The 20,657-nt window shown below is 42.3% G+C and overlaps 1 protein-coding gene across 6 annotated transcripts in view; it reads left to right on the top strand.

The window, feature by feature from the left end:
* The first annotated feature begins 5,510 nt into the window (after positions 1-5,510).
* Akap7 (A-kinase anchoring protein 7) overlaps positions 5,511-20,657 on the top strand; it is a 115,917-nt gene continuing 100,770 nt past the window's right edge. For 5 of the 6 annotated variants that reach the window (XM_063233486.1, XM_063233484.1, XM_063233487.1 and 2 more), the window contains exons 1-3: positions 5,524-5,689; positions 8,179-8,310; positions 18,157-18,296. In XM_063233486.1, coding sequence (XP_063089556.1) covers positions 5,539-5,689; positions 8,179-8,310; positions 18,157-18,296 — 423 coding nt within the window. In that variant the 5' untranslated portion in view covers positions 5,524-5,538. Of the gene's footprint in view, positions 5,690-8,178; positions 8,311-18,156; positions 18,297-20,657 lie in introns of all 6 variants that reach the window. The other variant, XM_063233488.1, reaches the window with a different exon arrangement.

Below are 20,657 nucleotides of genomic sequence, written 5' to 3'. Positions count from 1 at the left end.
TTCTTTGCTGATTTTCTGTCTGGTTGATCTGTCCATTGGTGTCAATGGTATGTTAAGATCTCCTGTTAAAATTGTGTGATTTGGTTTTTCATTTCTGTTAGTACTTGTTTTATATAACTGGGTGTTCTGGAGTTTGGTGCATATATATTTAAGATAGTTATCTCTTCCTCTTGGAATTTTCCCCTAACCAGTATATAGTGACCTTCTTTATCCCTTCTGATAATTATTAGCTTGAAGTTCACTTTGTCTGCAAACAGCATAGCTACGCCTGCTTTTTTTGGGGGGGGGGTTCCTGTTGCATGAAGTATTGTTTTCCATCCTTTGACTTTCAGTCTGTGAGTATCCTTCTGGGTTAGATGGGTTTCTTGTAGACAGCATATGGTTGGATTTTGTTTCTTGATCCATTCTGCCAGGCTGTTTCTTTTAATTGGTGTATTGAGACCATTTTCATTAATAGTTAGAACTGTTATATATTGGTTTATTGTTGACATGTTATCTTTCTGATGTTGCATGTTTATCTTTCTGCTCTGTTTAATTGTCTGCTTTGTTTAGTGGTTTTTTCCTAAATGTATTTAGGCTGTCTTTCAGTATTCTTTGCAGGGTTGGCTTGGTGATCATGAAGTTTTTCAGCTGATCTTTGTCATGGAAGTATCTTATTTCTCCATTGATTTTGAGGGACAGTTTTGCCGAGTACATCTGCCTAGGTTGGAAATCATTTTCCTTTAGGATATGAAATACTTCACTCCATGCTCTTCTTGACTTTATTGTTTGTGCTGAGAAGTCTGCTGTGATTCTGATAGGTTTTCCTTTATAGGTCATCTCTCTTTTCTCTCTGACAGCCTTCAATATTCTAGTTTTTTGTTCGATTTCTGGGATGGTCATTATTATATGTCTGGGTGTAGATTTATTTTGGTTATGGCTATTTGGAGTTCTATATGCTTCACTGATCTTGATATCAGTTTCCAATCTTGTGTTTGGGAAATTTTCAGCTATTACTTCTTTATATATCCTCTTGACATCCTTTATGTTGTCCCCTTCTTTTTCATTTATTCCTATCAACCTACATTGTTTTTCTTTGCGTCATCTTGCAGGTGTTGAATTGTTATTTCCTGATTTCTTGTTATTTTTAAAATATCTTTTCTTTCCTGTTCACTGGCTGCAATCTTGTCTTTGAGGTCTGAGATTCTATCTTCACATTCATTAAGGTGGTTTTTACAACTTTCAATGGAGTTTTTGATTTCCTGTGTATCTCTTTGCATCTGTTTTATGTATTCTGTTTGTTTCTTATATTGTTCATCCAGGGATTCTATCTTTTTGTTTAATTCCTCCAATTTTTAAACTGTGTCTTCTTTAGCTATGTTTAGCATCTGCTTCATTTCTTTTATCATTTCTTCTTTTACCTGAGAGATTATTTCTAGTTTGAATTCCTTTAAGGCTTCCCAGAGTTGCTTCTTTATTTCAGTTACTATTATTTCAGGTATTTCAGTTATGTGGCATGTGTTTTCTTCTATGCACATGGCTCCTAGGCTTTCTTGAGTTGGGCTGGATGTTTGAGATTGCATTTGTCTTTCGTTTTGTCATCTTCCCATATTTTGGAGCTTCAAGTGTTGTTCCAGGTGTGAGAGAGAGTTCTGCCAGCCTGGAGTGGGATTCCCTGCAGTGGCCCCACTCACTGGAACTGGCAGGGAATCTCGGCCTGGTCTCCAGGCCAGGAAGAGAGTTCCCTCAGACTAGGTGGGATTCACAGCTGCCACTGCTCCACTCACCGATCTGGCAGGGACTGGCCTGGTCCCCCGGTCAGGAAGAAAGTTCCCTTAGGCTGGGCGAGATTCCCAGCCACCGATGCTCCACTCACCGGTCGGCAGGGACCGGCCTGGTCTCCAGGTCAGGCTGACTTGATATTTTTAAAATTTTATTTTAAAGAGGGTAAAACATAATAAAACCAATCAAAACAAACCAATGTAAGAGATACAGGACTTTAAATCATTACAAAATTAATAATAGTTATTATAATGCCTATTGATGTCTTCAAAATAGCTGCAGATAACTTAGGACATAGTAAAATCAAGCAGAACAGAATAGAATAGAAACAATAAAAATGAAACAATGAATGCAATAAAGGATTTCAAAACAAGCCAATAATAAATCTAAAATTGTTATATTTCTTGCTGTCTTTGAAACAGTTGGTCCTGTCACTGGATTTGAAATAAACAAAACAAAAGAAAAGAAAATAAAACCCAACCCAACAAAACAATGGAGATGATATGGGACTTCAAACCCCACCAAAGAGAATCAACCATGGTTGCAACCCTCAAGAGATCCCCCAGATGCCACACTGTGTACCGCTATCCTCTGAACCTGGGATCAGACTACTGGCTCTAGACCTGCAATGTTAGTGAAACACCAAAGCGCCACAGTCATCCAATTGCATTTCACCTCCATAGCTATCATCACAGCCTGTGTTTCTCCTGATAAGCCAGCTGCTTATGGCAGTGGGTGAGGTTGGTACTTTTTGTCTGCCAGCCTGCACACCACAAGGAGCTGGCGCCGGTTCCCAGACTGGGCTCACTTCCTAGTATGGCCTTCTCTCTCTTCTCTGTTCCACGGATGGCACTAACTCATGGGAAGAGGCTGGAGTCTGCCTGTGACGGTCTGACAGTGGCCTGTGCATGGCGCTGGTTTCCAGGCTGGGTTGCTTGCTGGTGTAGCCTTTTTCTCTCTGCCTTCCATGTGCAAATCCGATTTGATTTTTTTCTAGAGCTTCATTCATTTGTTTTGTTGTTACCACTTCAGAGAGGTCAGGTAGGTGGCTTTCAAATTGTCCTTTCTTGTTGCCCTCTGTGTTTGCCTTTGGTGAACTGGATGTCTGTGGTTGCATCTTAAGTGTTTTCTCATTTTCTTTTCTTTTTTTTTTTTTTCCTTTTTATCGGTACTAGGGATCGAACTCACGACTGCCTGCTTGCAAGGCAGGCAATTATGCCCCTGAGCTAAATCCCCAGCCCTCATTTTCTTTTCTTTATCTCCTTTTCCTCCTCCTTCTCCTTCTCGTCCTTGTTTGACTTTAATTCCTGGATTAATGCTTGTTGATTGGCTATGGTGAGTAGATTTGACACCAGCCCATAGTATTTTCTATGATCCTTAAGCAATCTCACTCTTGGTATACTAGGAAGAATAGCTGGTTAGAGCATTTATGTCGCTTGCTTTAGACTCCTCAAAGTCTCAGTGGGTGTGCACACCTCCCATCCCCTTTAGTCATGTCCATTTCTCCTCTAATCTCACTGCAGAGCCCTGCTATCTCCTAGACACCTAGTTCAAAAAGGTTCGAGTTTGAGCTGCCATACTGTTCCCGCACGAACAACACTCACTGAGACTTTGAGGTGTCTAAGGCAATTATTTACAGAGTGTCATACATGCTAAATTGGCCTGATTCATTCCTTACCATGTTATTTTTCTTGTTCTCTTAGCCTCATGCATTTCTGGTAAAGGGACCTTACGTTTTACAGCCTTAGCAGCTTCAGGTTTTATATATCCTACCCTCACACCAAGCCAAGTGCAAACACTTTTGGAAAGAGTATGTTTTGGGGTGATACTCTGGTGTCACTTAGAGCCACAGGCTCCCCCTCCCCATTATTATTGTTATTTGCATAGTAATAATAACTCTGGGGTCTTCCTACTGAGCTACAGCCTCAGTTCTTTTTTATTTTTTTATTTCCAGATGAGGTGATGCTAAGTCAGTAAATTTTCCAGGGTGGGCTTGCATTTGCAATCCTCTTGCTACAGCCTCCCAGAGTGCTGCTTTGCAGGTGTGTACTACCACACATGGGCTGCCCCTCTTCTCCACGGTCCTAACTTGATTGTCCTGGAAGCCATCTAAGGGATTAGTAAAGCACACCTCCGGGTGTGTCTAGGTGGGTCACTGGGGTGGGCCCTTGGGTTCTCCCACCCCTTCTCTTGACACTGTTCCCCCAGCTGCTTCCTGGCCACCATAAACTAAGTAGCTTTGCTCTGCTAAACTAAACCTCTCATCCTTTAAATTGAGGGTATTGGGTATTGCATCTCAGCAACATGGGACAATTTTGCAACTTTTATCGTGTATTCCAGTTACTTAAGTTTCTTTTAGATGATCTTTTCCTTAAGAAAAAAGCCTATCTTAACCTGCACAATATCAGTAGGGAGCTCAGGAATTAAAATATGAGGTAGAAGACCCTTTTATACTTCATTAGCAGCTTATCAATGCTATGGCTGTGGAAATGAGACCCCCGCAAAACGAGCTCCCTCTCCTCTTTGTTCCCCATCTTCTCCCTCCTGTAGAACTGAAGCTCGAACCCAGAACCTTCCCACCGAGCTACATCCCCAGTCATATATTAATTTAGAGACAGATCTTGATAAATTATTAAATCGCCAAGCTGAGTGGAATTCGTGATCCTATCTGCTTTACATTCCCAGAGCACTAGAATTACAGGCATGTGCCATCATCCTCTTGTCTGTTTGTTTCAAGCCTTGAGGTCTGAGAATTGAATCCAGGGCCTTTCTACTGAGCTATTTAACTGGTTATTGTTGTGGCTGATTATGTTATTTTGAGACAGGGTCTTGGTGGGTTGCTAAATTCCCCAGGTAGGTTTGAATTTGTGGTGGTCTAGCCTCATTGCATCAGAGTTCTGGGATTGCAGGCATTATTTTGCTTGTTTTGGGTTTGTTTGCATTAAAAACAAAAACAAACAAATAATGGTAGCATAAGGAGTTTTATTTTCTATTTTTAAAAGAAGAAAGTGATACTTAACTGACCTTTGAGTGGGAACCGCCCAAGTACACTGGCTCAGCATAGGTCAGGGTGCAGAAGACCCGCCCTAGGGAGGATTGTCTCAGAGTGGTATAAAAGGCAGAGAGGAAGGGTTGTTAGTGTGTTCTGGAGGCTCCAAGCCTTGCCCTTCTCCTTGGATGTCCTCTTGGTCTTCAGCAGACCCCTGGCCTCCAGCTAGGACTTGCAGGGGACCCTACCGGAGCTGCAGGCCTGCGCCTGGATCCCGCACCCATTTTTCGCTCTTCCCTGCCTGACCAGGAGGCCACTGTAAGCCAATCTTGTAAATTCTGAAATATCTGTATATCTTTACTGAGTCTATATCTTTACTAAGCACTGACTGATGATACGCTAAGTAAATCGCTTTTTTTCCCCCCACATTTTACCCATATCTGTATCTTATTCTGCAGGACTCAGTAGTTGAGTTCCATTTCATTTCTATCTCTCAAACTATTATTAAAATTCCAGATTTTGCTCCAAAGCTGTTTTAAAGGAAAGCTGGTGAAACAGCTCCTAATTCATATACAGGCCCCTCTTCCTCTGCCCACAGTCTGCAGTCAGAACAGTGCGTGTGTGCTTCAAAGCTTTGTGTCAAAGTTAAAGCCCTGGCGCTCGGGGACCCAGGCCCAGGGCCTCCGCGTCTGTCGGGGCAGGCCCGGAAGGTGGCGCGCGAGGCCGAAGTGGCGCGCTCCCGGGGCGGGGCGGGGACGCGCTCGACCCCTTCCGGCGCGCGGCTGGCCATGCTGGGTCTGTGCGCGCCGCGGCTGCTCGCAGGGCTGAGGCTGGGGGGTCTCCGCGCCTCCGCCCCTGGGCGCGCCCTCGCCCCCGCCGCGCCCGGCCCCCGGCCCGCGTGCCCGCGCCGCGCCGCCGCCGTGCAGCGCCCCGGAGCGGGTGAGCGGCTGGGCCGGGTGGCGGGGCCGCGCGCGTGAGGCCTCGGTGCGGAGCCCGGCGGGCGCCCGGTGCTGCTCGCGGGGATGCGCTTCGCGGGTGCCCGGCCTCAGTGGGGCGCCCCACCCCCCGCCTCGGGTTTCACTTTCGTTTCCTTCCCGAGCCCTGACCCTGCGCGCAGTCCCCGGGCAGCCCGCGCCCCATGCTGTGGGTGGGGAAGCACCCTCAGAAATGTCCGCCTTTGTTCCTAGGACCGCTGTCGCCCTCGGGCCCGCGTCCCGCTCCTGCGGGACTTCTCGCGGGGTCGGGAGTGACCGCCCCGGATCTGGCTCCCGCTGAGCTGTGTGGGTCCTGGATTCCGGGCTGGCGCTGGCGCAGGGGCCCAGGGCGCATTAGGAACGCAGCTCTCCTGCGGGAGTCTCACGCTTTAACACCGGGGAGGCGAAAGGACGTTGAAAGGGGCCAGGCCATAGGCGTTACCTAGGGCGAGGAGGTTTGCAGTGGTCAGGCAAGCGGGAGGCGGGGGCCCGTGGGGTGGTGTACCTTTCGGAGCTGCATTTATAATGTGAGCAGCGGGGATTTGCTGAAGAGAAGAGGGAGACGCTTTGGGTTGGTTGGTTTTTGGAGACTTAGTTTTGGCTGCCCTTGAACTCACAGTGTAGCGCCGGCCTCCCAGAGTGCTGGGATTTCCTTTAGCTCTTCCCTGCCTGAAAGCTGTGGGTTGCGGATGGATAACTATGGGATGGCTCTGCCTCTCATTTACTCTCGCCCACCCAGAAAAAAGTCAGAATTCAAAATCCCAAATGTGGTTTCTGCTGGATGCACGTTGCTTTTGTTGCTTTGCAAGGCTGAAAAGACCTAAATTCAACTATCGTGAGCCATGCACGAACTGTAGTTTCAAGTGATGCAGGGATTACAGAGCTAGCATTGACCACTTAGGCCAGTATTGAGAATATGTGACTCTGTTAAATGGGCCACTTTATTTTGCCCAGCTCAGTGGTATAAGCTCCTGCCTGGCAAGCACGAAATCTTGAGTTCCATTCCTGGTACAAAAAAAAAAATGAAATAAACCCTGGGCGTGGTGACACACACCTGTAATCCCAGCAGTCTTGAGGCTGAGGCAGGAGAATCACCATGAGTTCGAGGCCGGTCTCAACTGCATAACAAGACCCTGTCTCAAAACAAAACAAAACTAAAAAACCATTAAGAATGGATTATTATTTTAACGTTGAACTTGATTGATTTTAAAAAAAGTTTTGCTACTGCTCTTTCCTTTTATCCAGAAGACAAGTGTGTATGTTAACAGTAGAGATGACTCAAACTGCAGTAACATTCACATTTTTGGCACACATGTTAAATGTGACCTCATTCGATAGTTACGGTAGTGTATGCTGTGAGCCATTTTCTTAATGGAATGTGTTTTTCAGGTGTTGCATTCAAAAATAGAGAACTACACCAAAAGGAAACCAGTGATTTCTCTAATAGCTTAGAAATAGGTTAGTTTTTAGTGAATAGATGGAGTAAAAATCACATAAATACCTGAGGAACCTGATCAGCCTGAGTCAGGTGACACTTGCATCTGTCAGTGGAGGCTGCCGACCGATCCACTTAGCAGTGAGCTCTTTGGTGGTTTACTTGGTTCCCAAGATGTGATTTTTCCCACCCCTAACAAAGCAGGGACCAACTGTGCACAGTGAATTCACATTAGCGTGTGACCGTGGGAGACCTGTTACAGAAAGTGTAAGGCCTTTTGATTCTTACACTGAATTCCCAGAAATGGACAGTTAGAGCCGTGTATACCATATTTAACTGAATTCTCACTGTTACATGTAAGGAGGGAGAAAAACAACTTAAAAGTCATTATGGAGAAAAATCAACAAATGAGATGCATAAGTAATATTAAAATATATTACTAAATATATTATTATAAATATATTATTAAATAATATTAAAATATTATTAAGAATAAACCAAAAAGATTAAACCTCGTTTGTTCATTTTCAAAAGATATGTCAAAAATGCAGTTTTATTTAGTTAGTTTTGTTTTTTTCATGCAGGGTCTTGCTGTGTAGCCCAGGCTTGCCTCAAACTTGCTGCAGTCCTTCTGCCTCAGCCTCTTGAGTGTTGGGACTACAGGTGTGCACCACCACGTCCAGAAAAAAAACGGTAGTTTTAGAATGAAGGAACACTAACTGTAAAAAAAAAAAAATGCCAAGGATTGTTGACTGACTCTGCCTGCAGTTAACTTCGAGTTGCTGTATGTTAGGAATATGACTCAAGTTTTAGAAACTTGTTGGTTAACATAGAAATGCACTTAGGAAATCCACTTAGGAAATGGTATAAGGACTGCTTACTGCTTACATAACTATGGAAGAATGCTTTCTGCTAGATGCTGAGGTAGAATCTGGTGAGCTGAACTGTTTTGGTTTTGGATATGAATTTTCAAGAATAGCAAGTTAAGGATGCGTGTTTCCTTTCTGGCTGTGTTAAAGGGCTACTGAGTTCCAGCATGTGTGACAGTGCATCCGGAGGGGAGGAAGTGACAGAGACCTCTACTGCCAGTGCTGTGGATTCTCTCATCAGCCTGCCATTCGCCACTATAGATATTGAAGATGCTTATGAAGGTAAGTGCTTCATTAAGTAAGTATTCACAAGCCACGAGTAGTAAATTGTAGTTTCCTTAATAAATTATTTTAGTTTAAATACATGCCATGTTTTTGAGCTTAGGTTGTTAGTATTCAGCATATCCGTTGATCCTGTGTCATTAGAGCTATTGCAGATAGGATTAAGTTGTGTTTAGCGGAATTTGGGCCAGGTCGTTCTGTGGGCTGGGCCTGAACATAGTGGGCTGATCAGGTCACGGCCCATCACACTTGCCTTCACTTCTTCCGAGCCGCTGCTAATTTCAGCAGTAGCTGCCTGTATAAGAGTGTTGACTGGCTGTTGGAGATCTGTGGGTGCCTTGCTGGTGAGTGGATCCCTGGGGGACCATGATAGGTGCTTTCCCTTCCTCTTGGGGCGCTATAGGCCAGTGTTAAGAGCAGCTAAACTTGTACCTAACATGCACTTAATGATCCAACCAAATCCTTGGAGGCTCTGTCCTCAAACTTTAGAGAAACACTTGTTTGCTTGAAATCCTGTTGGAACTACATAAATGCCTAACCTTGAACATCACGTCATTATAAAAACTGTTTCTTGTGTGATGTTTGGAGTGACCCCCACTAACTTGCCTATTATCCAGGTTGCTTGTAAATAGGAAAATAAAGGCATCGATACCGTAAATACATGTGCATTCAACGTGGCTGTCTGCAGTCCCTTGAGCCTCTTTACTTACCCGGAGCTTGCTGCAACTTCCTTCCGTCCCTGGTCCCTTGGGGCCAGCTAGATGGATGGTGATGGTACTGCGGAGCTTGTGTTGGACGAACCCCCTTGTTTACTTAACGATGGCCCACTTTGTTCTATTTATAATTATTCTGTGTTGTCATCATTGCAGTTTCTTACTGTGCCTGAATTATTTTGTATCTTCATGTTTAATTCGTTAATATAACAGTGGATGTAGAACTCTTATAAATCCTGAAACTTTTATATGTAGTGCTTATGTATGTTTGGAATACGTAAGCATCACAGTTGACTCGGGGAACTGGCCAAATACTTACTGCATCTTGACCATTTTACTCCCCTCCTCCTCCTCTTGTCTTGTCACTTCCCTGGTCTCCTCCCCATCTGCCCCTGACTTATGCAGTGAACCTTATTGTGAGTATGCATATTGGTACGGCTTGTGTCTAGATGTCCCCTCAAAGCCTCATGGGGTCATAGCTGGGTCTTTTCAGCTGGATCTAGAGCGTGAAGCTGGAATTTATTCCTGGTGCCATGCTAGGATCAAGGGCACTTGGATTAAAGGTGTGTGTGCTCCCTGTCCTAAGTAACCCGGATAAGATAAAGGGGGCAGAAAGACCCTCTTCAGGTGCTTGTTACTTTGCTACCTCTGGCCGCCATGACCTGTTTCTCTGTCATGTGCCACCCTACCTTGGAGCCAGCTGACAATGGACTGTAACCTCTAGGAACCGTAAGGCAAATAAACATTTCCTCCTTTAACGCTGAGTGTTGGGTATTCCGTCTCGGGAAGGAGGATGGTAACTGAGATACGTGGAGGGAGAAACTCAGACTCTGTAGGTTCAGCACCATCTAGGGGGTCCCTTGGGGGTTTTGGAATGGACTCCCTGTAATTAAGGGGGGATTTCTATGTTTTTTTTTTTTTAATGAGATTCTGTCTAGGTCAGTCTATATTTTGAGCAAACCAAGTCTTAGAGAAGTTACGTAAATTCACAAAGTTGAAAAGAACTAGTTAGAGAAACCTATGCCTTTGGATTGGTTACTCATTTTTTTGACAACCATGTATTGGATGCCATCAGGGGTAGTATTAGATACTGAGGATATTGAAACACATGACAATCTGGACCTTCATGAAGCTCCCATCATCACTGTGGAGCCAGGACATCAACAGCAGTAGTTGCATATGACAAAGGCCACTCAGGCTGGCCTTGAGCTCACACCATCCGCCTGCCTCAGCCTCCGGTGTGCTGGGATTACAGGTGCACTGCCATGCCTGGCATCAGAGTTGTGCGTTTTGAAACATCCCGTGTGATTCTGATGCTCAGTCCCTCTTGGAGAGCACATGGCTCTGTGTTGCTCAGCCTTCTGGTTCCAGTTACGGGTTGCCAAGGGAAGAGGAGTACGTACTATCTCTGGCATTTTGGGATTTAGTCTTTCCCACTCGGGAACACGAGTGACGTGTGTGTGTCAGCCAGAACGTGTGATTCCCTCTTCTCCTTTCCAGCCAGCCCTGGAGAAGCACAGGGTTTTCACAGCTGTTGGGGACTTTGATTTGAAGACCTCGTGCTCTCATTAAGTAGCAAGGCCTGAGAGTTGTTCTCCTAATTCTGTACTTCTTGTGCAAATACCACGAGGACTGTGTATCTGAACAGTTACATCACTTCTTTCTGGTTCTGGTGTCCCCTGGTCTGGGCAGACGACGGAACTATGAGGAGTGGTCAGGGTGCGTGTGGGCCTTGGCTGTGCTGCCCACGTGCACTTCTTCCCCAGCCTTGAGTTAGGCTGAGTCAGGAGGCGAAACCTCTCCAGGTGCTGGGCTTCTGACTCATGCTTCTCACCCAAGTGACCCCTGTGTAACTGTTACTTACAGGAGCTTTGAAACATGTCCCTTTGTTCTTTGGGGACATCTGATGATCTTTTTTCTTTTTAATAATGGCTTTTTTCATAACTCTGAGAAACAAATAGTAAAATTTTTACAAAGAAGAAACTGCTAACTAGGTTTTAGTCCAGTGGGATTGTGACAAGTTGGAGGCCAGCCGAGACAAATTTAAGAAAAATGCAGAAAGGGGAGGGATGCAGCTTAGTGCAGAGGCACTTGGTTCAATCTCCAGTGCTGAAAAAACAGTTTAAAACTTAGAGGCTGGTTGAATTGCCAGGCTGAGCTTGAATTTGCAGTTGTCCTTCCCCAGCCTCCCTGAGTGCTTGATTACTGATGTGTGCCACTGTGCTTTCTGGGTCTCTTTATCAGGAAAGCACTGCAGGTCACTGCAGTACAGCGTCCAGAAAGTGCTGCTGCTGTTAATAAGTACTGGGTAGGAGGTGCAGAAGCGTGTGTGCTGGGGTCGTTCCCTGCTGAGGGAAGAGCTCGGACAGCCTCTCGCACCCGGATCTGTGCACAGCTTAGTGTAATTGATTGTAATTCTCTCTCTCTCTCTCTCTCTCTCTCTCTCTCTCTCTGTGTCTGTCTGTCTGTCTGTCTGTCTCTCTCTCTCTCTCTCTGTCTGTCTCTGTCTCTGTCTTATAATGTACTTCAGGCTGGTCTTGGACTTACTGTGTAGCCCAGGCTGCCTTGAACTTGATGTGATCCTCCTGCCTCAGCCTCTTGAGTGCTTGGATTACTGTACTCTAGTGTTTTAGAGTGTGCCACATACCTGGCTGACTGCAGTCTCCAGTCTTTTCAGAGACCCACTGTATGGCCACGTGTGATGGCACACACCTATAATCCTGGCACTCTGGAGGCTGAGCCAAGAGGATCACTGTGAGTTCCAGACCAGTGTGGGCTACAGAGCGAGACCCTGTCTCAAACAAGCAACCTCCCCAAATAAAGAGAATCACTGTGCTTAGCCCTTCAGCCACATTTAAGATTCAAAAGAAAGAATCTGAGAATTGTTTACAGTCATGTCTTTCTAAAACATGGAATTCAGTTCTCTTTTTATTAAAATGTTTAATTTTTATTTTACCCAGAATTCTAATCTTGTAAGGAACAGCATGAGGCAGAGACCAGGCAAGATGTCCAGGTCTGCGGAAAGGCAACACAGCGTGGCATTTATTGTGCCTGGGTGCAGGCAGACAGAGGGCAAAAAGCCCATCTGGAGGGCAAAGGAAGTGGGCTTTTTTCTAGGACTGGGAAGAAGGCAAGGGGCATTAGGTGGGAAGATCTTAGTGAGCATCAGTGGTCAGAGTTCTCTGCACACTTGTGCCTAGTGGGCAAAGTCCTTGAGACGTGTAGTGTGAATGCTTGGGTGTCTTTAGATGTGCATGTGCTTGTAAGATTCCGTGTTCCATCTCATCTCTTTTAAGACATCCTGTGTTTGCCGAGAGCACTGGTGTTGAGCTGGGAACAGTGCTTTTGCTGGCGACAGGCCAGGTACTAGCAGAGTCAGGTCCGAATGAAGCCTTGCAATCATAATTGGAGATTTTTGAAATATTAGGTATTATCATTTTGTTACTTTTGTATTAGCTAAACGTATTAATATATATTTAAAAATCAGCACCTTAAATGTTTTAAAATACAATTAAAATTTTAAAAAATTTTGGCAAAAATATACCATATCAAAAATTGAATCGTAATACATATCTCCCACATGTTAAGTTTTATTTTGATACACAGTCCTGCTGAGTTCCCAGCCTGACCCGCGTGTTGTCACCCTTCTTTACCTTCCCAAGCCAGTTGTGGGCTTGGCTTGACACAGTGTTTAAAAGAGGACTGTGAAATATTGGGGAAAATGCAGATGTCCAAAATTTAGGGGCTGCCTGACTCCTTCAGCTATTTTAGTGTCTCTAAATTTACGTATCATACAATTCTTTATGATTAAGAATCATAATATTATTAATATTTTCACAAATTGTATTTCTGAAATCAGTGTTATATCTGCCTGTCTGTCTGTCTGCCTCTCCCTATCTGCATGAAGCAAAAATGAAAAAGCAGGCCAAAATGTTGAGTGTAGTGCATGGTGTCTAAATATTTTATGAGATGTCTCATCAAAATTTATAATGATTATGCTAAGGAGCAGGTTTGTGAGTAATTTTTTTCCTTTCTCAAATTCTGTGAATGTGCTTTATTATTTTTATGAAAAAGTGTAATTAAAAATTTTAAGTGTGGTTAAAGATTTACTTTGAAAGAGTTGGGTTTTTTTGAATCAGTTGATGTAGATGTGGGTAGACGTGCTTCTCTTCGTTGCTCTCCTTCCAGGGACAGCTACCCTGTGGTGGGTAGAAGTAAATACCGAGGGACAGGCACCTTAGTGCATGCCTGTAATTCCAGCATTTGGGAGGCTGAGGCAGGCGGACTACCAGGAGTTTGAGGCCAGCTTGGGATAGTGAGACTCCGTCTCAAAAACCAAACCAAAACAAAACAAAATGTGAGTACTGTGGAGTCAGATTGTCAAGGTCCAGCATTTCCTCCTATAGTTTTTTTTGTATCCTTTTTCCAGGCTTAATTTTATTCGTTATTTGTTAATATTGGGAGCTGTTGCATAGGATTATGGGAAAGATTCAGTTTCTAGTGCTTCTAAATCCTTAACGGTTAATGTATAGTCTCAGGAACTTTTCATTGACTTAGTTTTACCAAATTTTTTCCTAAATATATTTGCTAGATGTAATAATTTTCCCCTTAAGAGCAATTGATTATTTATTTTTAATTTGCATGTTGTTTTAATTTTTATTTATTTGATTGGTACTGAAATTGGGTATTCTTCATGTTAATGATCACTTATGTTTTCATGCTCTTTATCCAGTTCATTGATTGAGTTATAAAAATTCTTTGTAAAGATAACACTTTGTCTTAAATGCAACAAATTCATTTTCCCCAGAAACTGGAGCACAGTATTTTATAGAAAACATCAAATGACGAGGCTTGGGATTTATTTATTTTTCTTTTCTTATTAGTGCCTATTGACTTTATCCAGTACTGAATTTCATTGCATATAATATATTTTGATTGTACCTATCTCCTCTGCTTTTTATGTGTTTTTGAAACAAGGTCTCATCATGCAGTCCAGGCTGACCTTGAAGTCATGTCCTGTCTCAGCTTTCTGAGGTGCTGGGGTTATAGGTGTGGGCCACCATGCTTGGCTTCGTGAAGAACAGTATCTTATACTGTTGAGTGCTTTTGGTCAGTGCTGAGTACTTTATATTTTCTCACTTAATCTCCGTAGGAACCAAATGAGGGAGGTAAAATTTAGTTTTAGAATGTTTAGTACTTTGCCAAAGATTATCTACATAGTAAGGAAGAATAATTCTGTGAAATATAGAAGATATACTCTAAGTTATATGATTAAAGAGTTTTAGGGATGATTACTTTTTAAAATACAAGGAAAAAGGAAAAATATAAAATCAAAATGTAATGCATGCGTTTAATGAAGGGGATGAAAATAGCCAACCCACAATAACAGATTGACTACTTAATTAAATTAATTTCTCTCACAATTGGCTGCTTCCTAGTTTTTGAGGGACTAAATAGAACTTGTGGAAAATGGGTCATTTATATAAAGTGACACGGGGTACTTTAGTTACTAAGACAAATGCAGGGACCAGGGCATTCCAGCCTTTGTTAACATGACCGGCTTCATTGAAGCATGCGGAATTGGCTCCTGAAACGTCTATGGAGATTTACAGGTGGAGTAAATAAAATTTCTACCATGAATCGGTGAGCCATGCTTTCCACCTGACTCTGGCCAGCCATAAAGTTACTCTGAACAGTGCAGTGAAGGATTAGGGGCACATGGCCCCAGTTTTATTTCTACAGTCACTGATGTTTAATATTTTTATCAGTAAACTGGGTTATTTCATGAGTATTATTTTTGCTCTGGATATTTTCCTGTGAAAGTTTAAAAAAATAGTAAATTATCTCTAGAATGTAGGTTCAAAAGTGGTGATGTCAAGGTTGGAAATAAAACATCTAGTGAGGAAAAGCATTTGATACTGTGATACACAAATAACCTTTACAAATAAAAAGAAAAAGACACTTCAAGCAAACGGGAAAAAAGTGATCTTAGGCTCAGGTGAAACAGGTTTACCACAAAATCAACAGGAGTCACTGAATCAACAAAAAGCTGCACTAGACCAATAACTACTATTAGGATTTTTTTTGAGAAAACCAGCTCTTCGATCATTTTAATGTTTGTGCCAGCTGTGAGGCCTAACAAAATAAAATTTTAGATTGTTTGCTTCAGAGTTAAATTGTTAGTGATAAGATTGAATACTACAAAGATTTAGACTCACCTTGTACTACTTAATTTTTGCCAGCAAGTTGTATTCTGAATCGGAATTTTGAAGTAACTCTTTTGATGGTACTAAAGTTGATAGAGGTCTGAGACCATGACTTCAACCATGATGCCAAGAGCATGTGTTTATCGCTCTCTGATTTCTGTAAAATAGATTTTGCAGTGTTCAAAAAGAGAGTTGCTACAGACAGGAAGCTAGGTGTAAAACAAATAAGATATAAAACCACTTAAAATGTTAAAAGTGCCAATGATCTTTTAAGTCTGATCTTTAGTATTGCTCTTAATAAAATCTGAGTAAAATACAATAAAAATGAATATATCTTATGTTCTCAGCAAGGAATGCATTTTACTTTGCTGGTCCATACTCGTGTGTACAAAAAAATGGAACTGTAGGTTTCACTAAGCAGCACTTACACTTCCTGTGAGTGATGTACACACACAGTAGGAAGTAATGTATTGTCTATGTGAGTTAGACCATTCCATTTCAGTTTTTAAAAAGGGCCCTTTGTTATTTCCTAAATTGATTTCATTACCTTCTTACAAGTTGGTGCCTGCAGTTTGAAAAAAAAAAAGGATTATATTTTTAGGATTCTCTTTAAATCCTTTTTTCTTTAGTTTCATCCTAAAACATCTGATTAATGCAAATGTTAACAGTATCTTTCCCCTGTATCACAGGAAATCAGAACACGAAGAGACTCTTAGATCATCTGTCTTAAAAATATTTCATTATATGGATTTTCAAGTAGATTTGTAAGTAGAGATACTAGGACAGTGACCTTACCTACTCATCACCTGCTCTTTGTTGAGTTATTTTAAATTAAATTCCAGGGATATTACTTTACCTGTAAATACTTTAGTTTAGTCCTTTAAAAAGTGAGAATTCATTGAGTATAGTGGTTCGTGCGTGTAATTCCAGCTACTTGGGAAGCTGAGACAGGAGGATGGCAAATCTGAGGTCATCCTGGGAACTTAGTGAGACCCTGTCTCAAAATAAAACAGAGCTCAGAGCGCTTGCCTGATATGCAGAAGGCACAGGGTTCAACAACAGCACCTCACAAATAAAAGTAAGGAATCATTTTGAAATTTTTAGTTTATCTTTTGCTGTGCTAGGGATCAATCCCAGGGCTTCATGCATGGTAGGCAGATCCTCTGCCTCTGAGCTATATCCCCAGGCTGCGAAATGTTTTTTGAAAGTGTACCTAAAATTTCATTACTATGCCAATAAGTAATTTCTATTCTTCTCAAATATCCAATATCTGATTGTGTCATGATTTTTAAAAATCTAGAGTTGATAGGAACCAGTGTCTATGCATCATACTTGATAAATCTCTTTTAAGTGGGTATAGTCAGGGATTTACTTTTTGTTTTTGTCAGTTGGAATGCTTTATTTTTATTGATATTAAAATATTGACTTAGATTAATTGTGCAAGTTAATGGGTTTCACTGTGATATTTCCATGTGTGTATTATGCTTTGATTGTATACACACTGTGATTGATGTGTATCATGGGTTTTCATGTACAGATCTGTTTTCATGTATGTGTGTGTGTGTGTGTGTGTGGTGTTTGTTGTTGAGAAAGTCAAGTTGTATGGAAGTTTTTCTTTTGATCATTTAACATAATTCTTTTCCTCATATTTCTAGTAAGCTAGTAGTTTGATCAGGAGGCTTAATTATGTTTGGTGTTTTGACAAGAATGCTCCAAAAATAGTATTTTCTTTTTTCTGATTGTTTGAAACAGGTTTTCACTATGCAGTTCAGGCTGGCCTTGAGCTCACTATGTAGCTCAGCCTGGCTACAGCTCTGATTCTCCTGCCCCAGCTTCCAAAGCTCTGGAACTACAGGCATGTGCCACTTTGCTCAGCCAAAGATAATGTCTTGAATTTCCCATAGTGTGAAATTAATAGGTATAGTGTTTGCTTGTCTTCCTTTTTGTGATCTTAAGACTGATCAGTGGCTTCGGATCTTACCGTCCCAGTGTGTCTGTTATTGAAATCCCCTGTCAGCTTCCTACCCAATGGATCATCTCTTGATCTTTGTGTTGATCTGTTGCTTTTTTAAGCATTTCAAAATGGCAGTATGCTAGTTGTATTTGCTATTTGCATTTATTAGGTGGAAATTTAAAGAAGAACTTTACCTTAGCTATTTTATTTCTTGTACAATGATTTGATTATAAGAAAAGGCTTAGAAAATGCCTGGTTTTCTTCCCTTTGTCATCAGAGTTTTAGAGTAATGGTTCCCTGGACTCCTTCAGAAGTGACCTGTGACTTTCTGATTTTAATTTTTCTTTTTAGTATCATTATGAACTGGTCAGGTAATCATGATTGATGTACTTTATACCACTAAATGTGTTGCTCAATTTGATGCTCAAATTGATCCAATTTTGGCCAGAGGGAAGGCTTTGAAATTGACTCTGGATACCTTTAGACCTGATCCCAGGTGCTAGCGTTTGAATCTTGTGTGTCCCCAAAGCCAATATATTGAAGCCTTGGTCACCTAAAGGTAGAGGAGCCATTAGAGGGTGTGGCCTAGTAGGAGGAAGTTAGGTCAATGGGGGTTTCCCAGGGTTAGAAAAGTTGTGGCCTGTGAGAGACAATGGTTGTTAGCTGGACCTCTGATAAGGTGTTAGCACACTGTGCCCGCAGGCTACGTAGCTGCTTTATAAATAAAGTTTTATTGAAACAAAGCTATACCACTTCATTTAGGTTTTGTTGGGGCCGTGTAGCTGGATGAGACACCATATGATCTGCAAATCCTGGAACATTTATGTCCTTTGTAGAAATATTTGTCAACCTCTGCTTTAGTTTTAGAAATGACATTTATGAATGATTGTCACTTATGTATTGCTTCTTTCCTTTTCTAACTGTATCATCCTTGTTGAAATGTTCACACTGTTGGATGGCTTTTTCCCCCTAGTTACTGATGTGCCTCAGATGAACTTAAAGAGGAGTAAAGCAAAGGAATCAGTCAAGAACAAGCAAATAAAGAAGAGGAAAAAAAAGCATGAAGATTATCAACCCAACTATTTTCTGTCCATTCCGATCACCAACCAAAAGGTGCTTTTGTTTAAATGCTATTTTTACTGCAAAGTTTTATTCTAAGCTGTATTTGAAGTACACAAATACCTCTCTGCCCACTTGCTCTCAACTTCTAAGAGCTTTGGCGGCAAGTTATGAGAACCAGGCAGGGAAAATTTCTGCAAGTAGTGGGAATATATTTAAATAATAGCTTTGAAAAACATTAGTTAAACAATATTTATTCATTCATTCCTTCAGGAAAATTACGAAGCCATACTTGATTTTAGATTTTACATTGTGAAAAGTCATATCCTGGTGCTAATACATATTTGATTCCTTTGGTGGATGAATGATAAATAGTTCTTAAAAGTGTTTAGGTGAAACAAAGCTGTATTATATTACTTGGAAAATGTTTGGATAGTTTTTTTGTTTTGTTTTGTTTTTTGTTTTTCTGGCCCCATAGCCCAGGGTGGCTTTAAACTTGCAGTGATCCTCCTGTCTCAGCCACTTGAGTGCTGGGATTACTGGCATGCAGTACCATGCTGAGACCTCGCTTCTGCTTCTGTGCCCCTGTGAGGATTGTGGGCCTTGGGAGGAGTTGTGAGATGACACCTGTGTCCCCAGCTCCATTGTGGTATAGTCATTAGGTAGCCTAATCACTTTCAGATTCAACTTCTGTAGGTGTCAGTGTGACCTCCGGCCCGCTCAGCTCCTCCAGGGCTGGCCCACTAGTGCTCGGGATAAGCACAGACTCTGCTTGGGATCCCTGAGCTTCCACCTCTGCTGGTGGTTCCCTGCTGGCCTGGCTTTCCGCCTGAGCCAGTCAGGGTTTCCATCATGGCCTCTTCCCCAGGCAAAGGGAGTTTTTTCCTTTCTCCTTTGGATCTTCTTGCAGGGCTCTTCTCAGTGGACCTCCCTCTCCAGGCCAATTTCTCCCCTTCCTCTAGCTCTGTCCAAAGCTAGAGGCTTTCATAGCTTTCTAGGTGTCATTTGTCACCCTTGCAATTGGACACTCGTCTTCCTCTCAAGGAAGTTTCATATATTGCCAGTGCCTACACTAGTGCATGTCCAAAAGTAGGCATGCACATGCATGCTTGCACGCACACATACACAAGCACACGTTTACACACCTGTGCACACAGTGCTGTTGTTTAGGGTGCAAGATGTATTTCCCTCATAGCAAGTTAGAGTCAGAATTTGTTTTTTGCAGTGCTGGGGCTGGAACCTCGGTCCTTGTGTGTACTTGGTGAGTGCTGTACTCCCAAGCTGCATCCCTAGGCGAAACACTCTTAAAAATAAATATGATGTTTCCAATGCTGGTTTCATAATATGGGTTCGACTTTAAATCATTGTTTTAGCAGCAGTCGAGTGAGTGGTTTCTAATAGAGGGAAACATGGATTTATTTAATGTCCACAGACTTAGCTTTAGGTAACAGGAAGCTTGGAAAACTTCCACACAGATACAGGAGGAAAGGGACAAATCTGGCAGGATAAGGAGATACATTTTGTATCTCTTACATAAGCCTTTTTATGTTGTTTACTTGAAAGTACCTAATGTTAATTTTCTTTTCAAACTCCTTTGAGGAGAAGCCTGGGAAAAGAGGCAGTGTGTGTGTCATTGTTCCAGTGGCAACTCTGTTGCACATTCCAGCTAAGTGACTGTGCACAGGCTGTAGAAGCCGCCCTTTCACAATGAGTTGCTCTGCTTTTGGCCTCTGCTTGTTGGCATCTAGTTTTAGAGAAAAAAAAAACCCACTCTGAATCACACAGGTCTTTGTATACAGACACAGTCTTAGAAGTCTGAAATTCTGTAATGATGCAATTCTGCAGTGATGGAAAATCTTGACTCCCTATTTTTGAGAATTAGATCTGGGAAATGTATTGGAGTAGCTACATAAACATTTCACAAGTGTATACAAGTATGTGTTCTTCACATTAAAGATAAAACAAGAGAAACATTTTGATGAGGGCATAGTAAATCTTAAATGCTTCTTAGCCACTGGAATTGTTTGTTAATCCATTACTCCTATGGTTTTATATGCTTTCTTATATGAGATAATGCCTTAATCAGCTTTTTGTTACTTGTGTATTTTGAGTACCCACGAGGACTAATGTATATCAGAAGGTTTCATTGTGGCTTATGGTTTTGGAGAGCACAGTCTGTGACCGATTGACTCCTTTGCTTGGGACTGGGGTGAAGCAGCACATTGTGGTGGGAAAATCGTGATGGAGCAGGATGGCTCATGTTATGGCCACAGAACTAAAGTCAGAGCAAGGGCGAGGGTCCCGGAGTTCCCTTTGCGTGTCCCCTGTACAGCATCCCCCTTCCTTCCTGTCTCACTCTGGTCCACCTGTGAGAGACACCTCCAACTCATGACAGTGCCGCCCCAGTGACAAGCT

Source organism: Cavia porcellus, unplaced genomic scaffold, assembly GCF_034190915.1.
Source record: "Cavia porcellus strain 051 isolate PalLab524CR breed Dunkin Hartley unplaced genomic scaffold, mCavPor4.1 scaffold_22, whole genome shotgun sequence".
Taxonomy (NCBI): domain Eukaryota; kingdom Metazoa; phylum Chordata; class Mammalia; order Rodentia; family Caviidae; genus Cavia; species Cavia porcellus.
Note: the sequence above shows the minus strand (reverse complement) of the source record. Positions and strands in the feature narration are given on the sequence as shown.